General features: G+C 43.9%; 1 protein-coding gene across 1 annotated transcript in view; it reads right to left on the bottom strand.

Annotated features, from left to right (window-relative positions):
- Window positions 1-25405, bottom strand: part of UST (uronyl 2-sulfotransferase) — a 290037-nt gene that overhangs the window by 163277 nt on the left and 101355 nt on the right. Inside the window, exon 2 of the mRNA XM_084777513.1 lies at window positions 8850-8893. Within this exon, the coding sequence (XP_084633639.1) occupies window positions 8850-8893 (44 nt within the window). The remainder of the gene's footprint in view (window positions 1-8849; window positions 8894-25405) is intronic.

Raw genomic sequence — 25405 nt, 5'->3', positions numbered from 1 at the left:
AAGGCCATGCTTAGTGTCCTGAACCAGCTCAAACAAATAAACGAGAGCCTCAAATATTCTTATAAACTAGGAGGCCTGTAGTCTATACATTAATTGATTTTAAAAATCCAGAGAAAATGAGGTGAGTGTGTAGTAGGTTGGGAGCAAACTGAATTATGAGGGTCAGAGTTTGGAAAAGGAAAGCTGTATAGTACCAGAGGCCGGTTGCTGAGTGCTCACTACATGCCTGGCACCTGCTAGGTGCTTTCCAGTTATTTCATGTAAGTTTACAACTTTGAGACAGTCACTACCACCTTTTAGACCAGTGGTTCTCAACCTTCCTAATGCTGTGTACAGTTCCTCACGTTGTTGTGCTGGATCCCCACCATCAAATTAGTTCCGTTACTACTTCATAACTGTAATTCTGCTGCTGTTACGAGTTGTAACATAAATGTCTGCGCTTTCTGATGGCCTTAGGTGACCCTTGTGAAGTGGTCATTCAATCCCCAGAGGTTGAGAATCACTGTTTTAGAAACTGAAGCTCAAAAACAGTATCCAGCGTAGCTAAGGTAACCAGGAGAGATTTGAACTAATGTCTGACGCCAGTTCACACTGCTTGTTCTTCCTGTACACCAAGGACGAACATAACATACGGGTTAGAACGCAACATCTGACAAGTTAGGCTGGTACCGGGCTAATGTAAATGTTGGTACCATGTGCATATTTATTAGGCTTGCCACTATTTTATATTTAGAATGCTTTGCAATGTTAAAATAGCCTGAAGAATTTCCACTAGTTTTGCCCTTAAGATGAGAAGATACTATACAGTGGTGAATTCCAGTTGTGAGGGACAGCCAGCCACTAAGCACAGAGGATGCTGTTTGAAAGAACAGGAAGACAGAAACTGGCTACAACAGAAGGATGCAGGCCAGCTGCTCACAACCCAATGTCTCCAGGGATTGGTTTCCTTCTTGCAGGACAGCACAAACAAGAAGAAAACAAGGTGGATGGCTACATCCGCAGGTTTGGAGGCTTGGGGGATAGGAATAAGAAATGCATTATTTTCTTGAATCTCAGCCCTTGTGTTCCGGTAAAAGGTGATGCTCGCCAAAGGAGGGGGACTGGGTGTGCATGAGTTCCAGTGATCCTGCCTTTGGGGAAAAGGCACTTTGTAGATTCAGAACAGTTCTCCAAACTGACTGAAGCTTGGCTCAACAGCATAAAAGTAATTGTGCTCTCAAACCCTTCAAGGGAGTTACCTATTCTAACTATAAAATATTTCAGTTTTCCTTTGTAGATGCTAAGGAAACAACGAAACTCATTTTTCTTTACTCCAGTACTCCGGAACTGCTTTTTTAAGTCTCTCAACTAATGGTGTCTTAGAATTGAGGGAGATGTTGAAAAGGGGGAAAAAAGAAAAAACAAAGCTGAATCCTTCCTTACAGTTTTGGCAGCTGTGTTGTTAAATGTTCCACGGAGTAGTCTGTAGAAATAATGCCATGTTCTTTAAAAGGTCAAGAGGCTTTGTTTCTGTTTTTCTTTGTTACCTTCCTAACCCCACCCCCTGTGGCTGTAAGATGCCTCGCTTCAGGAACCTTCTATTAAATGAACTGTCACCCAAGGTTCTTTTTAGAGAAAAATATGATGCTTCATGATACAGTTTTATACATAAAATGACAATTAGAACAGTAGGGATGGATTTCAAATAGAGGAAACTGGAGTGAATGTTGGGGATAATAAAATACCAAGAGGCTGGAGCAATGGCTTGGCAATTGAGAGGATTGGTTGTTGTTGCAGAGGATCTGGGTTCAGGTCCCAGAATCCACACGGCAGCTTACAACTATCTATCTCTAAGTACAATTCCTGGGGGACCTGACACTCTTCTGATCTCTGTGGATACTGGATGTATGTGGTACATACAAAACACCCACAGATATAAACTAAATAAATAAATATCTATGTAAAAGGAATATAAAATCTTTATGTAAAATGAGTTATAAGGAACAATGAAGAAGAAAGGTTGAAGACAGTCTGAGATCTGTGTAACAATAAGTGTTGGGGTTTTTTTGTTGTTGCTCTTGGGTGTTGCTTTTTTTTCCGAGACAGGGTTTCTCTGTGTAGCCTTGGCTGTCCTAGACTTGCTTTGTACACCAGGCTGGCCTCGAACTCACAGCAGTCCACCTGCCTCTGCTTCCTGAGTGCTGGGTTTAAAGGCGTGCACCACCACGCCTACCCATAAATGTTGTTTAGAAAAGCCACACACTATGGTAAGCTTCTAACGATAGTGTTAACCATTTGTTAATTAGAACCATAGTTCTAACCATTTGATTTATTAAATCAAATAACACATAACATGACTCAACAATAAATGTTATTCAGGTCAATAAAGGCATTCAACATAGCCTGTACATCTTTCTGCCTAGTGTTGCCTTATCACAGGCAGGTCCTAAGCACTGGCTGGCTTAAGATGGTCAGATGTGATCGCTCATTGGTTGGAAGGTCATAGGTCTGAAATAAGACTCTTACAGAATGTCTTGTGCTTTGGGATCTCAGAAAAACAGTCTGTTCCAAGCCTTTATCTCTGCTACAGGGGTCCCCCTGCCTTGCATAAGCTTGAGTAAACACACCATTCCCTAGGGTGTCTCTGTCCCTGAGCCCAATTTTCCCTCTTCTTAGGAAGTCCTCAGCCAAAATGCACTTAGGGTCTGTCCCAGTTTCATTTTATTACATCCCCACAGATCTTCTCTCTAAGTAAGATCACATTTGCTGACCTCAAATGCAGTACAAAATAAAGGATGACTCTGAACTTCTGATCTTCTTGGGTCATGATGCATGCCTGTAAGCCCAGCTCTTGGCAAATGTGATCTTATTTAGAAAGACCTTTACAGATGTAATAAAATGAGAATAGGCAGACCCTATTCACACACACACACACACACACACACACACACACACACACACACACACACAGTTTTACATCAAGTAATAGACTAGTGTATTTTTCATATATAATGTTATATATAAAAGTACTTTGGGATGCAAAAGTAGATATCAGTGACACAGCTTAACATTCAACATAAACCAGAACTCACTAGGGCCAATTTTATTGAGTTTTTGAGCAATTCTGATTTTTAAAGAGAAGAAAACTTCTGCTTTATAATTACTATATGAATCCAATCAGCCCTGAAAAAAGAAAGTGAGGAAGAAAGGAAGGAAGGAAGGAAACCCTAAGACCATCATGACCTCTTGGTGATTTTACATTCCCCAGTTAAACCTTAAAGTACTTTTTTATCCTAAGAATAATAGCCCTTGTATGAAGCATCAATTATTCTGAGGCATTTTTCAAAAGACGGTGACACAGAAGGAAAATGAAAGAAGGGTAGAAAGTTATTACGTGCCCTCCCACACAATAGACACTGACCACATCTGACCATGGAGAATTTGAAATGTGGCCAGTGCAATTAGAGTGTAGATGTTTACTTCTTGAATTTCAATTTAAATGTTAACAGCTAGTGTCCTAAATGGTGTGGGCCTGTGGGAATGGTTCATTAGCGAAATGAACAGCCATTGTTTTATCATCCTTCACACTGCTTATTGCATTAACCGAAGTGCTACATCATTCATCTTTCCAGAAGATGTCCAGAAGGTAGAAACAATGAGTGGAGACTGTCTTTGTAATCTGCTCTCTCTCTCTCTCCCTCCCTCCTTCATTCTCTTCCCCTCCTTCCCCCTCTCTCCCTTCCCCTCACTCTCTCTCTCCTTCCTATGTCTCCCTCATTCTCTCTCTCTTCTTCAATGGTGCTAAGCATTGATTGAGTCTAGAGGTTACGCACAGCAGGCAAGGACTCTATCACAGCATCAACATTCTGTGTAGTCTGCTTTTAACTTGCATTCAAGAATATTACAAGAGCCGGCAGTGGTTTGCAACCTATGGGTCATGAGCCCTTTGGGGGCCAAATGACCATTTCACAGGGGTCACATATCAGATCTCCTGCACATCAGATATTTACATTATGAGCCATAACAGTAGCAAAATTACAGTCATAAGGTAGGAACAAAAATAATCTTATGGTTGGGGGTCTCCATATCATGAGGAACTGTATTAAAGTGTCTCAGCGTTGAGAAGGTTGAGAAGCCCTGTGCTAGAGGAAGCAGAGATGAATGCACACTCAGATAATGTTGAAGAAAGAGCACAGGTGGGAAAAACTCAACTTCGAGTCTTCACATGAGGGCAGGCTAGATTAGTTCTCTCAGATCAAAATCCAGTGAGCAGACCATGTACTTATCAAGATGAGTAGGCCATAGAGTATTTTTACACAGTCATTTAAGAGGAAGGACTTCACCAAATGATATTCTTTAAAAGGAAAAAGGCATGGCCTGTTTGGCTACATGGACACAGAATGGTATTACCAAATAAATGGTTTGAAAATATAAAAATGACAAAAATAGGTATACAAATGAAATGACTAGAGGAAAAAAAAAACAATATAAAGTAGGCGCGGAAGGATTAACTTCTCAAAGTCGAAAATGCTCCAGGAAATCAAAGGGTGAGTGGTGATGAATAGTTTTGTTTTTTGTTTTGTTTTGTTTTCTGGAAACTGAAGGCTAAATTTTTATGCCCCAAAGTACTACATTCTTTCTTAAACATGTAAAATCCCATAAATAAATAAATGAGCCAGTTGTGGTGGCACACACCTCTAATCTCAGCACTTGGGAGGAAGCTTGGTCTACAAAGTGAGCCCAGGACTACATAGAGAAACCCTGTCTCAAAAAAGAGAGGGGGGAAGACAGGACACATAGGACAGACAAGAAATTGGGGGTGGGGGAGAATGAAAGAAAGAAAGAAAGAAAGAAGCTTGAATTTCACCTAGTCATTTTGAAATTATTAAAAGCACGGGCCCTGGCACTTCACATTCTGAAATTGAATCTGAAGTCTAACACTCAGGTCTGACCTTTTGGAAATTAGTCAGCTTCCCTGGGATCCAGATTTCTTGTCTGCACAGTAAAGATTTTAAAAATGACTTCCTCTTTTATAGAGCCTGATAGAGAGTACATTATTCATGCAACGTGTTTGGCAGAGTCTTTGGCACAAGAAAAGACACAGGTCAGCTGAGGGTAGTGATTTTATTATCCTCAATTTCCCCAGAACCCATCTCTTGCTCTGTCTGTCATCTATGGGAAGCCCAGACACATGAAATGATACCCTGTGGTCGCTTCCTACCAGCACACTCACTGGCACTAATGACCACTGCTCCCACCAGATAGGACATGCCAGATAAAGACAGGCTCAGGAGTGTGTGATGGGACAAGATGCTCAGTGTGCTGCCTCTTAAGCTCAACTTCAGTCTTCCCCTACCCCAGAAATCCCTTTCCCCTGCTTTTCAAATGACCAGGCATCACTTTAATGAACTCTAACTATACACAAAAACAGACGAGGAAAATGATGTTTAAATTACCTAAAGCCCTACTGCCTGAAATCAGAAAACCACTAGAAACTTGTCACGCTTTTCACTACAGACCTGGCTATCACACCATATGTGACGTTTTGTGCCTGGTGTTGTATTCAAGAATATCTTTCCATTTTGTTCACTAGAGATCCACGTGTTCATTCTCAGTTCTCTCTCCATTCTTAAACAACACAGTGGTAGTAAAAAAAATGGTTGTCTATAAAAACCGCTAGCTTTGCCCGTCTATATTCAAAGAATTATACACCAATGGACTGAACACTCTCCACAGTAGAGTGGAGAGTGGGATATTACTTTCTCACATACTCTGGTGCCTCACCTTTGACCATGTCCCCTGGAGGGGGAGACCTGGTGGCACTCAGAGGAAGGACAGCAGGTTACCAAGAAGAGACTTGATACCCTATGAGCATATACAGGGGGAGGTAATCCCCCTCAGGAACAGTCATAGGGGAGGGGAGTAAGGGGAAAATGGGAGGGGGGGAAAATGGGAGGGAGGGAAGAATGGGAGGATACAAGGGATGGGATAACCATTGAGATGTAACAAGAATAAATTAATAAAGGAGAAAAAAAAAGATGGAGGTGAGCTGTGAGGTCCAAGGAGATTTCAAAACCAAGGGAAAAATCACAGGCATTCACTCATTTTTCTCTTATGAAAATCCTGGAGAGAAGAGAGGCAGGCCCAGTGTGCGCCAGGTGGCACACCCATTCCCCCGCATGGCTAGTACTTATGGAATGTGAAACTCGTTTGGCTTGAACTTTTAATAAAAGAGAACTTGTAACTCGGGATATTTTCGGGGCCTAAACCTTCTATTTTATCAAGATCGCAACCCTTGGTCTTGGCATGGAGAAGTTATTTCTGAGTGCTAAGCAAATATGAACGCTATGGGTCTGGCCGCCATGTGACTTTCCTCTGCCAGAGTGGATTCATTCCAAAGGCCAGACATGTGTGAGCCCTTCTCCTCTGGGTACCACCATGACTCTCCCGAAGCCAGAGGTCTGCAGACTGAAATGATCAGCCTTCTGCCCCAGGGGATACTCCAGGGACCTTAATCCGGAAGGCCGCATTCATCATTTCTAGGGTTCAGTTTCACTCCAGCGGAAGTCAGAAGCATGGACAGAAAGTATGTTCACATACAAGGAGGTGTTTTTACCCTTCATTATATATTCTTGTTACTAAGGATTCTGCCTTACAAAGTCAAGTGGGCCTGAGTCTTCTGCCGAGGAAAAACCTGGTTTATCAGACTATACTTAAGAGTAAAAAAACTCAACAACCAGGAAGTAGACCCTCAAGGAGTGTTCTTACTCCCTTTGCCTGACATCAAGCCAGGGCATGGACAGGGAAGTAAGGAAACCTCATGTATGATGCATGCTGTTCCTCTCTCTCTCTCTCTCTATCCCTCCCTCCCTCCCCCCCCTCTCTCTCTCTCCCCCTCTCTTTCTCTCTCTCTCCCTCTCTCTCCCCCGCCCCCACCCCACCTGGGAAGTTGCTGAGCAAATGAAAAATGTTTTACTTAAAATTGAAGTCCCAAACCCTTAATGATGGTGAATCATCATTTTATTAATAAGTAACCTTTACGTAACAAGCCATGCAGTGAAAACAGCACAGCAAAGGTCTGGGGGAATATTTTCCTTCAGTCATGGCCTTTGCAGAAACTGCTCCAAATGTGGACTGCAGAGCATCCTGGAAGCCAATTGGAAATACTGATTCTTAGCTCCTACCCCAGATCACAGAATCAGAAATGGTGGGGCTAGCCAGCACAGCATGTGTTTTAATAACGTTGCTGGCAACTCGGATGCCAGCTCACATTTGAGCCCTGGCCTCATGGGACGAACCTGGGATGGGTACCAGCAGTTCAAGTTCAGATCCCAGCTCTGGGTTGCATGGTCCAATTCAATGGATTCAATGGGAAAGCTAATACCGACTGCCACTCTGAACTGAGGGTTGTATAAAGATATGAGGAGCATGTGTTAGACCAAGTCCTGGCCTTTGGTCCAGTATCCATTTTCTCTTCAGGAGGCTATTTGTTGTCTATGTTGTTTCCCATTGGTGTTCCTGTTGCCTGCAACATCTCAAATAACCTAAAAGCGCACACTGGATCCAACAGTAGGACACTCTTCAATTATGATGAATCCTACTCCACGATTCATCAATAACCTTAATGTTACCCCAGTCAGGCAAGCACAGACCACTGCTGATTGACTGACAGTCACTTTGTAAGTGAGTGCTGTTCAGACATTCTGTGCTCTAGGCAGCAGTTTCAGTCAAACTCTGCCCAGGAAAAACTGAGGCTCAGAATATTACATAGTTCACTTAGTGTCATACAAAGTGGCAGGATCAATACACCTTGAGAAATAGTTTTTCAAGAGGCTGGGGATGGAGCTCAGTTGCGAGAGTGTTTGTCTAGCATGCACAAGGTCCTAGGGTTGAATCCCAAGCATCATATAAGATAAAAACAAAACAAAACAAAACAAGTGCAATGGTAAATGACTGCAATCTTGGTATTCCGGAGATTAAGATGAGGACTTCAAGGTCATCCTTGGCTACATAGTGAATTCGAGGCCACCATGGGCTGTTGTGGAACTCTGTCTCTTAAAACAGCAACAGCCATAAAGAACACAAGGCCAACTTTTGATTTGTCAATTACAGCTTCTTCTTCCATGGGCTGCTTAATCATCACCATCAATTGCAACGATAGGAAAAAAAAATCACGTCCACTGCAACACATGTATTTTTCTCACATGCCAAGATCATTTTCATCCTGTTTTGTTTGTTTTGTTCCCCCTCCTCCATATTTCAGTGAGCTTGCATTTGGCTTTCACAGAGCTCAAGAGAGTAGAGAATGACAGGAAAATTATATTCATGAACTATGCTGTTGCCAAAAGTAAAGTGACGCTGCTCACAGGAAGAGCGAGGTGGACACAGCTAGCATAGACTTGGGAGGCATAGCATAGACACTAGCAGGGCACGAGAGGAGTAATACAACTAGAGCGGGCCAGAGATGGTTTGATATAAAGGAGAGAAGCCTCGGGGTCCACCACCAGGAGGAAGCTCTATCATGCGCCTCTCACCAAGTGCCAAAACAACTCAGTCAATGCCAGTGACAATGAGACAGCAATACAGAGGAGGTGGACAAAGGTCCGAAGTAAGTCCAGGACCACAATTCCCAGGCCGCTCCAAGTACAGATGGAGGAACAGCTCTTCCTCCCCTGTCACTCTGGCTATCTTCAGGCTCTTCAAGCTCCACCATAGCTGAAGATCCTTTGACACCATCTGCCCCTGCTTTTGAATGACTCATGGCTAGGAGGAACCCGGTTGGGTTCGCTGGTTGCCCAGGAGCTGCTAGCGTACAAGCATATGAGTTCTGCTAAAGAAAAAGCAGATTATGCCACAAGCAAAGACCCTACCTTACTAGGAGGTGGTCCATGGTCATCCAAGTAAGTGGAATTTCCTAGGAAAGAAAAAGAAATTGAGTGGTAAATTTTTTAGCTTCCAAAATAACTTGTTGTGAAACAGAAAAAAAAAAAAAAAGGCATTGACTGGTTGTAAAGTGAATAAATAAATTAAAATAAAATAAATTCCATATTTAAAATAAAACAAAAAAATGGGGATTCTAGATATATTTCTATTCAGGCATAAGGGAACATGGGTAATTAATTGATCACCACTTTGTCCAGTTTTATCAATGTTACACATCTGGTTAGTTTGGTCAGGGACACGCATGTGTTTGCATGCACACAAGCACCCACATGCAGAAGCACATACTGACCATCCAGTCCACTCCCAAAGCTCAGATTCCGTAGCTCTGCAAATGTGCTTTGGTTACCAGGAATCAAGTGACGAGGATGCTGCTGGACCTAGACCCAGGCTTTGGCGAGCTACACTCTTTCCCCAGTTTGCTTTGAACTTGCCAACTTCCCTTCATCTTTTCAGCCTAGCTTGAATGTGATTAATAGGCGCCTGCTGGTGTGTTTTCATAGTGCATGGTTATTGCTTCCTAATGAGTAAGAAAGACCCGGAGGGCTGGGGGAGGCCTCAGTCAGGAGAGTGTTGGCTCCACAGGAATGGCAACCTGAGGTTGGATCCACACACAAATCCAGGCATGCAGCCACAGCCTGCAAGTTCAATGCTGGCAGGGTGGAGACAGGCAGATCCCACCTCACTGGCCGGCCATCCTAGTAGAACAGAGAGAGACCCTGTCTCCAAAAAATAAGGCAGAGAAACCCTTAAACAAATCTTGTCTCAATGTCAACCATACATGCCTGTGCAGATGATACAGACAGGCAGACAGACACACACACACACACACCACACACACGACTCAACTCTGCTGCAAGCTTTGCTAAGCATTTTATTTACAAATACAGCTTTACTAGATCCAAATTTCAGATGTGGGTTAGAACTGCTCCCATTTTCCAGATGAGAAAACAGAGACCTAGAGGACTCCAGTGACTTGCTTATGGTGACATAGCGACTGAACTGCAGGCAGAATGGAAGAACTGAGTTTTCTAGAGTGTGTTTGGGCATCTGCCCATCTGGAAAGCCAAGCATGCTGCCTTCTTGACTGTTTTGTAGCATGAGCACCGCACATGGCTACCATTTGGTGCCTCTGAATCATATGGAGCTGGCTACCTGGAAGCTCCCAGCCGGCAGGGGAACTCATTAACCCAGGGAACTCTCCGCCAACAAAGCAAGATGGTAGGGCTTGCTATGGGAACAAACGCAGAAGACACCGGAAGCACGAGGTACTTATAAACAATAGGTTAGGGAATGTGATAAATGTCCTACTTTGAGAAGATGAAAGGTGCTTCTGAAAGTACACCATAAAAATATCTTAGAAAATTGGAATAAAAGGGGAAGCAGAGTTTAAGCCAGGGACAATTCAACTGAGGACATTTTTCCAAACGCAATAAGTAAGTGGGGTTTGGCATACGGATTTTTCCACACTGAGTCATCATTTATCTCTTTTGCTTTGTAGTGTGCTGATTTATAACCCACCTGGTGTCCACAGGGGCTGTACTCTAATTGGCCATGTGTATATATTAACCAGACAGCAAGGGCCACTTTAAACCGCAAGACACAACATAAACACCTGTCCTGCATAAGACAGGACTAGACGAACCCTTAAACGCGAACGTTGGTTAGAGGCTCATTACTGTGCCCGACTCCACCTGGCACGCACACGAAAAGAAAGATCAATGTCGGACTTAGTAAGAGAATATGCCTAAGCAAGTTGCCTAGGTCTAGAAGCCTGTTTAGCAATATCCTACAATAACACAATCAGTATAGTTGCTCATCCTTGCACTGTGTCTTCTCCCGAAGGATGTGACAGATCCCAACACATTCCGTACATGTCCTCCCGGCATATCAGAACTCAAGGATGGCTTCCTTACACTGGCAATATAGGTTCTGGGGTGGGTAGGGGGGGCAGCTACAGGAAGACAGGTGTTTCTGTGGTATGTGCAGCCAGTTCCCTCTCCTCCTCTGGTGACTGCAATTCCTTGGCACTTAAGAAGAGCTTTTCATCCTAGGATATTAGGCTTTGACAGGGCCAAGTAAATAAAACTGTCAGGATGTTTGAAAACGCAACGGGTAACAGACATCAAAGGATGAGCTGTTATCAAAATGCTTTGCTTCGAATGGGCTTGCAGACAACAAAGGTGCTTGGCCTTGCAGGTGATTCTGTTCAGTGTACGTTTTCAGAGAGGTAAAAGCAAGCTCTTGGGGCCTTTGGGCAGAGAGCTTAGGATCTGAATTCTGGAAAGGGGGAAAAAGAAAGGAAGGCTAAATAGGGGCCAGGCTGGGACAGGGGACATGCCCTCAACTGAAAGAACATTCATGTGCCTATACAGGCCAAAGCCCACCCTAGCTTTGCTGTTCTTCACAATGGAGTCCTTTTGGAAGGCTGTACACACAGCATAAGAAACCATCTGCAAATGTAAGTACATGGGATGATTTGCAGCTTGAGCAGTCAGCAGAGTTCACATGTACCACCAGTCTCCCATGCACCGCGTTATCGGGGTCTTTCTGCTTATAAACTGTTTCCAGCGATGATTTATTTTAAAACACTCAGGTGAGGTCTGACACTAGAACCAGGAGGCCAAGCATCTGGACTGCTGGCTGTTTACTGGGTTATACCCGTTATCGCCGTGGGTGGTGGGTGGTAAGAGCCATGGCGATCTCTGTTGGCGGAACCAACAGGCTAACCATATGCAAGCCACTGGACAATGACCATGAAAAACCAGATATATATACCCAGAAATCAGGTTAAATACTCTTTTGTAGTGGTGAGTATCCCCCAAAAGAATGTTAATACTCAGATGGCAGTATTCATCACCCTCAAAGATTTCTCTATACTCATCTGTAGAACAAAATAAGCTCGTGCCTTGTAAGAAAAACATGTGGTTAACACCATTCCATAAAAACAACAACAGCAACAAAATAAAACAGTAAACCCGAGAACAATGTCTGCATACAGTAGGTGCCTGATAAGTGCTCACTAGCAGTACTAATTGTGTCTCTGGCAATAGCAGCAGCAGGGCAGGAGCAGCCCCCTGCCTCTCCATCTTCTCAGCTCTTTCACACTCTGCTGCACACTCCACTTGCTTACAGAGCTCTGAAGAAACGCCATGCCAGGCTCCAGCCATTGCAACTCTGATTTAATTATTCTGGAAAAAGTCCCAGGCAGTTGGCATTTTTTTTTAAAGTTCCTTAGGTAATTCTAATGTCTAGCCAGGCCCAAGAACCACTGAGCTACAGAGCAAATGAATATATTTCATAACTCAGGTCAAATCCAATTTTCTAGAAGCAAAAAGGATTATATCCTCTCCAGGCTCATCTTAATCAGAGGTCACCTCCATCGTGGGTGATGAGAGATCGCTACACGGATGTCAAGTCAAAGGTGAATGCTGATGGAGTGCACATGACCATGGGGTGACCATTTGTGTGCGATGCTGACCAGGCAGGTGCAGAGAAATGAAAACGAGCAGCAGGCTACAGGCTCCCTGAAATGGCACCAGCAAAGGTTTGCTCTAAACATTTCCGAGACTACAACATTGCTTTCACTTCAGAATACGCAGCTACGGTAAACAGTGTTCGGCTCTTTGAACCCCTGTGCTCGGGTTCAGTGAAAAGGTAAGTGGCTAAATCCGTCATCTGCCTGGAGTTCCCTAGACACAACGTAACTTAAAACCACAGTTCTGGAGACACTCGCACATGATCCTCACACGTATTTTATGCACCCATGAGACCCTGAGAGTAAGAAGCCCCCTGGGAAATCTAAAGCAAAGACCCTCTTTAGTGGCAGCCCCAAGAGCAGTGTCCTGTTTCCAGGCCATGGACCTGACGAAGAGGGAGGTAAAGGGACTTGGAGAGCATAGATAAGCCAAATGCCACACCTGTGAGGACTGCACCAGAGACCAGCACAGCCATATAAAGAAGCTGCCAGAACTGCTAGTCTGGGGCTACAGAGATGGCTTAGCCATTTGAAGGCACAGTTCACAACCAAAACAGCAGATGTGACAACCCAGTGGGTATCTGAACTTTGTCTCAGACTGCTGTGTAGTTCGAGTAGCCAGAGCTGCTCTTGTGTTAGAGGAAGAGTAGAAAGGAAGCCCCCAGAAAAATGACGTCATGCCTTCAATAAGACAGGACTGTCAGAATTGTGCGGTGACAGAACAGAGCCCAGGAGACGGCAGAGCTGTAGGCTCCAGAATCAAAGGACCTGGTTCAGATCCTAGCCCTGCCCTTTAGTTGAGTGACCTGGAAGCAGTGCCTTGGTTTTATTTCTGCTTGAGACAACATAGGGACCTTAAGACACAGTCAGGAAAATTAAGTAGATTAAATGTAAGCATACACATGTCAAATGGAATCTATTAGGTACACAAAGCACAATGCCTTCTGGAACATGGTAGATGCTCAGTGAGGAGCCACTGCTGTACTGAAGGATCACAGTTAGCCCCTGTGTCACTCTCCTTCCACTGTCACCAGCAGCCCTTTGAAAGATATGACATAGAAGTTAGTTTTGAAATTTGCAAATCCTACTTGTAGAATGATACACTTTTTTATTTTTTTGAGGATGGCTGAAAAGTGATGCCCACTAAACTGGCATTGTCCCACCCAGTGGAACCTGTCAATGTATCACAGCAATCAGAAACTCATGACCACTGCTCTGGCATCAGCCAATCTTATGACTCACTTTTTTTTTTATAAGTGCATTTACTACTCAGAAAAAGAAGGATTCCCAAGGCGAGTGAAGTAGCTTATAATCTGAAAAATGAACATTAATATAATCACTTGATGTTTTTTATTATTTTCCAATATTATCTGGAATAGGCCTTCTAAAATGTACCTTTTTTAAAAGTAATTATTTGAGCTACCTTCAGCAATGTGCTAATGAACTTATATAACCTCAAGGGATATAATTTATTCTTGACTCTGGATCTTGCATTAGCAGATTCTATTTTTCTCTGAACAGATCCCCAAAGAATAAAAACGTTTACTACCCACTCCTTGAATAGAAACCCTGATATGCATTAGTGTCAATGTCAAAAAGCCACCTCCGTGCCATGTCAGTTCAGATCACACACACACACACACACACACACACACACACACACACACACACACTTTTCAAAACCTTCCTTTCCCAGGCCCTTTGAAAATCATGGTCATAAATGACTGAAATGCTTTCCTCTTTTCTCCAGGACAAGCCATTTTCTCACAGGGTTTTGGTTACTGACCACACAGTCTCACATGGCTACATCTCCCCTGGGAGTCTGGGCCTCCAATAGGATGCTATTTATGAAGGAGTTACTGTGGAAGGGAACGCTGCAACCCTGGCTTTGGGCTTGCCAAAATAATATGCTAATGCCACCATTTTCCATCACCATGAGGTCATTGTCATCATGCACCAGCCGCCATTACAATGAGGAGTCTGTGCACCCAGTGTCCCCAGTCCCAACATTACTTATATTTGGGGAAATTGCTTGTTCAGCACTATTTAAACTTTAATAAAACTGTTTTCCACAAAACTAAAACAAATGGTCCTATTAATTAATTAAATAAGCATTGTTCTAAAAAATATATATATCTTATAAAAACCCTCTTACATGCTTACTCAACCCATTAATAAATAACACCTTGAAAATAATTTTATAATTATTTTAGTTATGCATATGTGTGTGCATCCGTCTATGTGAATTCAAGTGACTCCTTAGAGCTGAAGTCGCAGGCCAGCATGAAGCGCCCAAGATGGGTGCTGGGAGCCAAACTCAGTCCTTCAGAAAGCAATACCTTTTCTTCATTACCAAGCTTTCTCTCCAGCCCCCTTGAAATACTTTCTTGATCCCAAGTGTGAAGACCGGGCTCTCAAAGCACTCCCAAACAATACCCAAATTAAACTATTACCATTTATGATTTAGAAAGTGACTTGTATTCTTAATTAAACTGAAAAGAAAAAATCAATGTTCTTTGCTTTTGTTGTTGGCTCAAAAAATGCTACCTTGCTTTATAACTCATTTCTTCACTAAGTTTGAATGTGTATGGTGGACTGTTAAGGGGAAGTTTGTAGAAGGGAACTACTTTTGCAATTAAGTGGTCAGTGTACTACTCCTACTAATTTCAACCTAAGTATAAACATGTATCGTTTGCAAATTAGCTTAGAAATCCATGGCAATCGTATTAGGGGATCTTGTGCAGGAAGAAATGGAGTGCCAGTCTCTTAGGCTTCTGTTTCCTCTCATCAGATTCTTGTCCCAAAATTACCTACCACAGCCAACTGAGCTAGCTGGTGGGACTCCAGTGCGCTGGCAAACACAGCAGATGTTGGCCTGCATATCTGTTTCTATCTAGCACGCAGGCAAGTTCCCTTCTAGCAGAACGAGACTCCACAGGCCTGTAAGTACGTGGAGAGAATGGTATGAACACCAGGCAGAATCTACCCTGAGAGAAAGCAAACAAGACCAAACTGAAAAAGTCAGCACGGCTTGCTACATGACAGGCATGGCTGGCCCGATACTCTTCTGAGCCTAGGGCACAGCACTATGCCGACCTGAGTCCACACAGTGCCTATGACAACACTAGGAGGTGGAAGGCAGGATTAGAAGGCACAAGGATTTATACATGCTGGACTGCTAATCAGTAGGCGCTCTCGGACTTGACCTTGGCTGGTTGACCCTGAAGCCACTTTGTACCCCCTGTATCTTTTGCTTCACTTGGAGGAGATTCCAGCGTGGGGCATCAGTATGAGTGCGGTCTTCTCTGTGCTCTGTAAGCCACATGGGTTACTGAATAGGTAGGCATGGGCCTCTGGCAATATCTTCCGACACCTGGCACCTATCAAGGAGAAAGGGCTACTCAAGAATTGATGATTGCTGAAGCTCAAAGAACAGCCTAGTACTGGCAAGGTGGGTATGGCGAGGGACCGCCCAGCTACCTCTCCAGTACAATGATCCTAGTTCAATACAAGGTGGCTGCCCTCCAGTGTAGATCTACTTGTCAGTCAGTGTTACTGAGAAATAGTTGATATCAAAAGTTGGTTTGAAACGAACTCATTCAAACAATTACAAGACATTTCAACAGCACACTGTTGAACAGCAGAAGAGAAAGTGCTACTTGGTTCTTGACCAACAACTTCCAGGGATGCTCCTCTTTTTTTTTTTTTTTTTTAATAGTAGTTGTAGTTAGTGGAAAAATTACTTCCCAATTTGTCCTTGTGCTAATCTGGAGAGCCTAGTAGTGAATACGTGACTTCACAGAACAGGACGCATGATGGCGCAGTTCATCCCCAAGGATCTGGGTCATCCATTGAAATCATGAGAGTCCTCATAAGAGGCAGGCAGTGGGACAGAGTCAGACATATGTGACAGAGGAGAGACAGAGGGTGAGTGATATGTGTGATTGACAGAGGGTGAGCAATAGGTTATTGATTAAATAATCGGACTGAGCTAATGATGAAGAAGCTATAGAAATGCAGGTTTACTGGATGCAGTGCAGGAGGGGGAGGAGAAGAGAGCACAGGCAGGGCAGAGGGAACAGACAGAAAGAGGGCAGGGAGGTGGGTAAATGGAAAAGGGACAAAAAGGCAGTGAAACCAAAGTGTCTGGTTTATATAGTGAGTCTCTGGGAGAGAGGAAGCCCTGCCCCTAGGTAGAGGGCAGGCTATGCCAGCCACACCAGGCAGCAGGTCTTCACAATATGCTTTGGAGAACGAGGAGCCAAGGAGTCAAGGAATGTGACCTGCAGACACTTGAAAAGGACAGCAAGCAAACACACAAACAAAATTCTTAGAGCCTCCTTAAGGGGCACAGCATTGCTGGCAAGTTATTCGAGCCCATTAAAACCCATGTTAAACTTAACTATAAAACACTGATTTTGTGATTTTAGGCCATTGAGTTTGTGTTAATTTGTTACAGCAGCAATGAAGATTAACATCATTGTATGTGGCCCCCTTTTTTCATCTTTTTAAAAATCTGAATAAAGACTTCTTATTTAATTCTAATAACATTGAAAGGATGAGTATTTAAAGTTAAAATTCTGATAAATGGTCATTGTTCCTAATTATAAATTGTGTGTGCATGTGTGTGTGTGTGTGTGTGTGAGTGTTTGTGTGTGTGTGTGCATGTGTGTGTGTGTGTGTGTGCATGTGTGTGTGTGTGTGTGTGCATGTGTGTGTGTGTGAGTGTGTGTGTGTGTGTGTGTGAGTGTGTGTGTGTGTGTGTGTGTGTGTGTGTATGTGTAGGCTTGTGTGGGGGCCAGAGAAAGACTTTGGGTCTCCTGTTCTATCACTTTACAGCTTGTTCCCTTGATAAAGGATCTCTCATTCAGTTTGGAGTGGGCTGTCAGCCAACAAATCCCAGTGATGCCCCTATCTCCACCCCCTACAGCCACCACATCAGGCATTTTTACATGAGATTAGACCTGAACTTTAGGTCCTTAGGCTGTGCAGCTAGCACTCTTACCACTGGACCATGTCCCCAGTGCCATGGTTTTTTTTTTTTAAATCTGGCGGTTTTCTATAGCTTCAGTATTCAGTCTACTTCCTGCCATTTTACTTCTTGTCTTCCTACCTCCTATGTAACAAAAAGAGAATGCAATGGATTTTCATATGAATAACCCCCGTCCTCACCAGTTTGCTTCGGTGTGATCCAAGAATATTTTCATTTCCTACGTATCCCATGATTTGAAGGGTGGAGATTATGGGCACATCAATTACTATCTATGAAAGATGATCTCATGGCATTGCTCTAGGCAGCAACTTTTTCTCTGGCATTGCCATGATAGCCACCAGGACTGACCCCTCCCCCCAATGAGCACACACACACACATACATATCACATGAAGAGGGCGGGATGGCATCAACACCAGAGAGCCCAACCCTTCCAATTACAGAAAGAAGAAAACAACTGATGCCACGGAAGCCAGTAGGCCACCATACTGCCTGTGTAGTAGCAAAGCTAAGAATAGACCTAAGTGCTCAGTCAACAGCACACACAAAGTGCTACGTGGCTTTTTCTTTTTATTCTACATAGCCAAAATCTTCACTCTATTACCAACTGACTCTCCAGACTTGAAAGGGAATGACAAGGACGCTCTTACATAATCAAACCCTTTCTCTAAAAGTAAAACTACATCATCAAGAGGATTAAAACACATAGGACTCAAATGCTAACGACAATTCCTAAAGACAGGCGGGATGCCAAGTATTTTGTATATGGCTGCAGGGAGTTCTCAGCCTCTAATTGGGATGTTCAAGTTTTAGCGTGTTCGTTGAAAAGCAGTAACACCCATGAATATCAGTGTCAGCCAATGATCAACCACATATGAAACCAGGTCTTGAGCAGAAGCATGAGTAAGTATCTGGAAAAAGTATGAAGATGGGGGTTGGGGGGTGGGTGGTGAAGGAGAGGCAAGAATATAAGTAGCTACACACCCCACTAAGTTTTTATCTGGGTCTCCTCAATATCAGGCATTATTCTGAGTCCCAGTTTGGGCTGCCATAACAAATTGGCACCAACTAACTGCTAACAACACATGTTTAGTTCTTACATCTTTGGAGGCTGGTGGGTGAGCAGTATGCCAAAGTAGCCCTGGTTTACATAGGGTCATCTCTTTCCTACAGTCAGAGGGCGAGAGCTTTAATCTCTTTTCCCTTTCTTATAAGGGCACTAATCCCATTATGGGGGCCCCATCCTCATGACTCCATCCAAGTCTAATCATCTCCCAAACACTCCCCATGTCTGAATACTAACACACTATGGGTAAGGGTTTTAGCATATGGACTGTAGGGCAGCACTCCAGCATCCTGTCCACAGAACTCGCAGTAGAAAGAGAGTGACATATATACTAAATGAATGTTTACAAAACGAGTGTGTTACAACTGTGCCTGGTCTAGTCGGAGAAAGAGTAAAAGGCCCAGGTGGAGTGAGAGGGAGCAGCTGAACCCAAAGACAGAAGAGAAGGTGGAGTCACAAGGGGAAGGGGGCAGCCTGTGTTGAAGTCTCGTGTGAGGAGGAAACCGGCCACTGTGAAGGACTAAGAAGCAAGTAGCATCTGCAAGCAAAGAGCAGAGGATCCTGGTCAGCATGTTGGCACCGAGCTATGATCAGGGTGCCTGTGTATGCAAGGGATTGCAGGGCATTGAGTCTTGGTTAAGACTATCTTTCTGACTTGAGACCAATGTCGGAAGATGTGGTCTCATTTAGGAGACATTTGGAAACGTAAGCGGCTCAAGGCACATCTGATCCAGCCTTACAAGCATGGGAGGCATCGTTGAGGATGTGAGTCACTTTAGCAGCGGATCCTTGGCGATCAATGGTAGTCAAATCGCTCTCTGCCTTCCCAAGGAAGGAAGTGACCTTATACGGTTGGGCGCGATCAAAAGTAGATGTGGACTTGGGTCATGAGACACCTAGCCTATACCCAGAGTTCTGCACAGGACAGGGCAGTGGTAGGCCAAATCTGCATGTGTACCATCTACATCAAATAGGAAGAAAGCTGAGCCTAGAGTCTAGGTAGGAGAAGTTTCTGAAGACTAAGCTGGAAAATATGTCAGTGGGTCCTCAGTAATTTCCTAAGAATGACAAAGCCATCATCACTGCCTGCTGGATCAATTCTCTGTGAAGGCTGGTGTCAAAACATGCGTATTTTTAAACGAACACATAAGGTCTTGTTTCCAGCTCAGTCTCCTGCTGGATGGGTGTCTGGGCCAGGGCCTGGGGCCACCCATAATGAGCATCTGTGCCCGAAAGTATCTGTTATAAAGTTTAAGCAATGAATGGTTGGGTCTCGTGCTTTAGGCAAATGAATGAGACGGGCTACTCTACTGGGTGTCACAAATAAAGTGATATACTCCCTGAACAGGGTATTTGGAGATGCTTCTGAATGCCGATGGCAATTTAGAAATGGGTTTGGTGGCTCTGCCAGACGAACACAGATGCCACGCTTCAGAGCTAGCCCATCTGGGAGCAGCTTTCATATAAACTCTCAAGTAACACGAAGAAGTGATCATTGCTGCTTCTTTATGAGGTCTTCAAATGGAAGACCTTTTAATAGAGCCAGAAGTTACCACTGAGGATCACAAAACAAAAGAGCGATCAAACGTGTGGGCCTGATGTTCTCCATTCCAAGCAAATGAGCTTCAGCAATTCACCACACACATCCTCACCTTTACCAATAGTCTCTCGTTCTACGTCGCGACTGTTTTAATAGGACCCAGATAGAGTTTGTGGTTTGTAGAACTTTAACACTGGAAAAGAAAAACCCACATAAAACAAGAAAAAGGCCCAACAAATAGATCTTTAGAAATCAGAAATTCTTCCTCTAGGAAGAGAGAAGGGTACAAAGGAAAAAACGTTAGCTTAGAAGCTGAGGAGTCTACAGCTGTGGTCCGCGTAGCTAGAGGTGACCTTGAGCAACACTTTACAGGATCGGAGCCTCAGCTTCCCGCAGACACAAGAATAGGATAGGTCACATATCAGGACTGAGGGCATTGACGTTATCATTAACAGAATATGCCCAGCATGCATATGATAAAGTGAAGTTCTCATGATTATACTTAAAAATGGACCCAATTAGAAAAACATGGAGTGTTAACTAAAACCTCTTGCAAGCAATCGCATCCATAAACATCAGTGTAGCACCAAAACACACCTCCCTCAAAATGCTCTCGAATGGCCAGTCACAGACTCCTCCCCAGTTTTCAGGATTTATTTATGAAGGAAGGTTATACCCAAGCATGCAAACGATATGATATTTAAAGCCCTGGCAAATGTGCATATTCCTGAACGTGTGTTATTACTCTATGGATAGAGTGTGCCACAGCTCACACGTACCCTTCGGCATGCACAGCATCAGGTTCTTCTCCAGCAAAAATTTTAATTATGCTTTTATTTTTTTGACAAAATGGGTTAGGAATGTCGGCTTTCTTACCCAGCAAGAGAGGTTCTCCCCAGCCCGTCCCTGCCTTGAATTGGTCACCACCCTGGATATATCGATGGCATTCAAAGTGGCAATGCTCCACCCTACCTCCCCTTTTGAGGCGGGTACACAGGGAGCCAGAGATAGAAGCAGATCCAGGACTTGAGGCCAAGGCCTCAGGCACATCTCAACAGGAAATCATTCATCGGGGCCCCGCAATCAGTGTCTTGGTTTTTCAGGGCACTGATGTGAAAGCTGTTTGTGAATCCTAGATGTGTTCAAGACAAGAAAGTTTCACCTTGTAAAAGGCACCATTACAAAACAAACAAACAAACAAACAACAACAAAAAAACCCAGTCCCAGTATTTGAACAACTTGGTATCTAAAAAGCCATTTATTTTTATTTTATGTGCCATGATGTTTTTGCCTACATGCATGTCTGTGAAAGTGTTGGATCCTGGAGTTACAGACAGCTGTGAGCTGCCATCATGTGGGTGCTGGGAATTGAACGTAGGTCCTCTGGAAGGGCAGTCAGTGCTCTTAACCATTGAGCCATCTTCCCAAACCCAAATACTGATTGGTCACCAGGAGACAGAACTCCTAATGTCTGAGAGAGACCTGGCTGAGAACTGGCCTCTGATCATGGCATCTTCTCCCTGGGAATGGCAGGCCAGAATTAGTGACTTCCCTAGAAATATTAAAGACAAGACTCTGTGCTGGCTGAAGTAGGCTGGGGTGTTCTCCTGACCTTCCTTCCAATTTTTATAGAAGACCTTTCACACAACAAGCAACAATGTCACCTTTGAAACCTTACTTGCTGTCTAGATTCAGTCACACAACTAACTGTGATTAGATCAAAAATAGATTTGAAATCAAAAGACTTTTTAACATGGGTATGACTCTCTTGGGCATAATAAATGACAAATGAAATAGCTTTATATATGTAAATATGTGCACATACATACAAAATTTGGCAATGTCTTGGGAAATGTAGTGAAGGAAATTAAAAACTGGCTAATGCAAAATGAAGCGACTTTCCACCAAGCAAATGATATGCAGGACATAGTCTGTTCCCACTGTAAGAATTGGTGCTGCATGAACACAAAGCCCTTGACTTCAAGACCCAAGAACCAAGGTCAGGTGATGGGGAGACTGTTCAGAGGGTAAAGTGAACTAGGGCCTGACTTCAGATCCCCAGCACCTGTGTAAAAGCCAGGTATGGCAACAAAACCCTTTAACATGGGCCTAGGAAATCATCAGCGTGACAGTCGAGCCAGCATGACAAGCTCCCCTTTCAATGAGAGACCTGACCCCAGAAAGTTAAGTGGAGAACAATAGAGGAGGTCACCTGAAGCCAACATCTGACCTCCACAGACAGACAGACAGACAGACAGACAGACAGACAGACACACACACACACACACACACACACACACACACACCCCACACCACACTCCCCCCACACCCCACACCCCCCAAAACCACACATATACCACACACACACCACACACACACACACACACACACACACACCACACATACCACACACATACCACACACATATCACACACCACACACACACCACACATACCACACACATACCACACACATATCACACACCACACACACACCCACACACCACACACGTATCACACACCACACACACACCCACACACCACACACCACACACATACCCCCCACACACACACACCACAAACACACACCCACACACAGAGTAAGATTTGAGCAGAGGAGAAGCAAACCATTCTTGGTAATGATTTCATAACAAAGAAAGACAGAAGCTACAGACCAAGGAATAAGAACGAGACCGGGTGATCCGGAGGCAATGTACACTGCAGAATCAGGCAAAGCCACTGCAGGAAGAAGAAAAGTGGGGGGAGGAAGAGAAGAAGAAGGAGAAAGAGGGAAGGAGGAGGGAGGAAAAAAGGAAGGAAAGAAGGAAGGGAGGGGCAGAGGGAAAGAGGGAGGGAAGGAAGGAAAGAAGGAAGAAAGGAGAGAGGGAGGGAGGCATGAGAGTGGGGGAAGGAAGAAGAAAGGAAGGAGGAAGGAAGGAGGAAGAGAAGAAGGAGAGACAGACAGGAAGAAGGGACTAGTTGATGCTTGCGAAGGTCATAAAATGACAAATGAGAGCAGTGCGTGCGAATGCTCTTACACGCCACAGAGAATAATTGAAGAAACCACTCATCAATAAAGGGCAAATATTTCGCGACAGCTCAAAGAGGCACTGGAGCAAAAATAACTTGTCAGGATTATAAAAATAATAATGTAAGGCCATAAATAATATGGGGAGATGAATATGCTAATGAAACCACGGTGATGAAAGCTACAAGTAGAGGATAAAATTATATTAGCAGCACAAAGCAGAGCAGACGGATGTGCAGGTCGGGAGCCCTTGATCTTCTCCGGAGTGGAGAGAAATGGAAAAGGGGAGTAAGGCGGATGAGGTGCCCGCAGGCATTGGCCTAGGCCACTCTTTAAACACAGCCTCTCACTCAGGTTTCAGCTGGTTCCCGTTCTTCTCCCCTTGTAGACGTGGTCAAAGGTCAAGCTGCAGTTCCAGGAAGAGAGCACTAGGGAAGAGCGGGCTCCCCTAGTGCAGGGCTAGTGTCTCCTCTGCTCTCCACTCCATGGCCTCCGACACCAGCCATCCTTCACCCTGCTTTAGCAAGTTGGTAAAAGCATGGATTCTGAAAGCGCCTTTCAAAGCAATGGCAGAGGTAAAGTGTGGGGCCCATCATAGATTTTTTTAAAAAATCAATTGATATTGCCTAATTTTCGAGGTGCTGGGAATCAAACTAGAGGCTCACGCACTCTAGGCAAGCGCTGTGCTACTTAGCTATTGCCCCAGATCGTGGAACTTTTTAAAGTCTGTGCTATTTTGTTTTAATTATCATGTCATGTAAAATAACCAGTGTTGCCCTAGAAAAAAGTCGAAGAGGATTTTAAAACCCTCCTTCTATGTGTCTCTTATGTGACTAGGTATTAATATAAATACATACCCATGAGCATATATATGGAAGAAACATTTGCCTAAACGACTACTCAGTCTGTTTTTAATGTGTTTTATGCATATTTCCAAAAATGTTTAAGGCAGGCTTACAAATAAGTTGTTTCCTCACCTGGTATATTTTAGGCCCATCTAAAATTTAAGTGTGTTTTCTTTCACTGAGCTTATTTTTTTTTTCAGAATGCTAAGCCATATTAATTTTGTCTCTTCTCTGAACTCTCACTGTAGAGGAGGCTAAGTGTGTACACACAAATATATATATTATATGTATATCTATATACTGGTATGCGTACATGTATTCATGCACATACACATGATATCTGATCAAAGAGAAGGGAATCTATGCAGGCCCCGGGGAACATCCAAGTTGACAACTACACTTGAGAATAGACCAAGCCTGTGGAACATGCGAGTGGATTCTCTTTCTTTATATTCACAATACTAAGTAAAAAGTAAGTAGCTTGGATGTGGGGTGGGGGAAGAGTAAAAGAAAAAAAAAAGTCAGAAAGCACCTATCTGCTCCCCATGGGATCTGACACCACACTGGCTTTTAGTTTTTATTTTATTTTATTTCTGAAGATTGATTTCTATAAAGAGTGCTCTCCACGCAATGAATGGCATATCCCCACACACCCGAAAGGGCGCTGAGGGACGACTTCAAACGTGAGTCCTCCTGGGCCCCCACCCCAGGGATTACTTGGAGCATCTCTTCTCATCACAGATACGATGATCACACACTCTGCAGCGGAAGGCAAGCCTGCGTTCTGAGGCAAACTCCTGACAGGCGTCATGTGTGAGCATGTGACACCAAGCAATGCCGGAAGTAGTGGGTGCACCACCCCTGCTTTACTAGGGACATCCCGATCACATTGACAGTTGACGCCTTAAATGCCGAAGCCAACGTAGGGTTTCCAGTCCATGAACACTGCTGGACATAAACATCGCTGAATATAGAGTAGCAGTTTTTATTGACTTATCTGAACTTTAAGTCTTTCTTTTTATTTTTATTTTTAAGTAAAACCGTATCCATAACATGAACCTAATTTATAAATCTCTCCTTAGACTCACAGATGAAACACACGTCTGCCCTCTGGATGCTGCTTAGCATAGAAGATCACAGCGTGAGGGTGAAGCAAGAAGAACCGGAAGAATGGCCATAAACGTGCTTCACAGCCAGGACATTAGGCCACATGATGCTATTTTCCCAAATTATAGTCCTGCCCTTGGCTGTGACAGCTGGCTATAACCGTTCCAGAAATGCTCCGTGAGAACGGCTCACTATTACACGACTCCATTGTATCCTCGACCAATTCTTACAGAGAATCCACTGGGGCTCAGAAGCCAGAGGGAGCATTGCTGTACATGATCTCATTCTGTCAGGTTGTAACCAATCCAGGCCCAGACTTTTCCATCCTCGCCCAGGTTCTGGATGTTGGCCTGGTGAGCATCCCTGTCTACGGACAGGAGCAAGCACTGTGCTGGGGTTTCTCAACCAGCAGTCACCCAGGCCTGGGCCAG

The sequence above is a fragment of the Acomys minous genome, assembly GCF_964271855.1.
Source record: "Acomys minous genome assembly, chromosome: 3".
NCBI classification, from domain to species: Eukaryota; Metazoa; Chordata; class Mammalia; order Rodentia; family Muridae; genus Acomys; species Acomys minous.
Note: the sequence above shows the minus strand (reverse complement) of the source record. Positions and strands in the feature narration are given on the sequence as shown.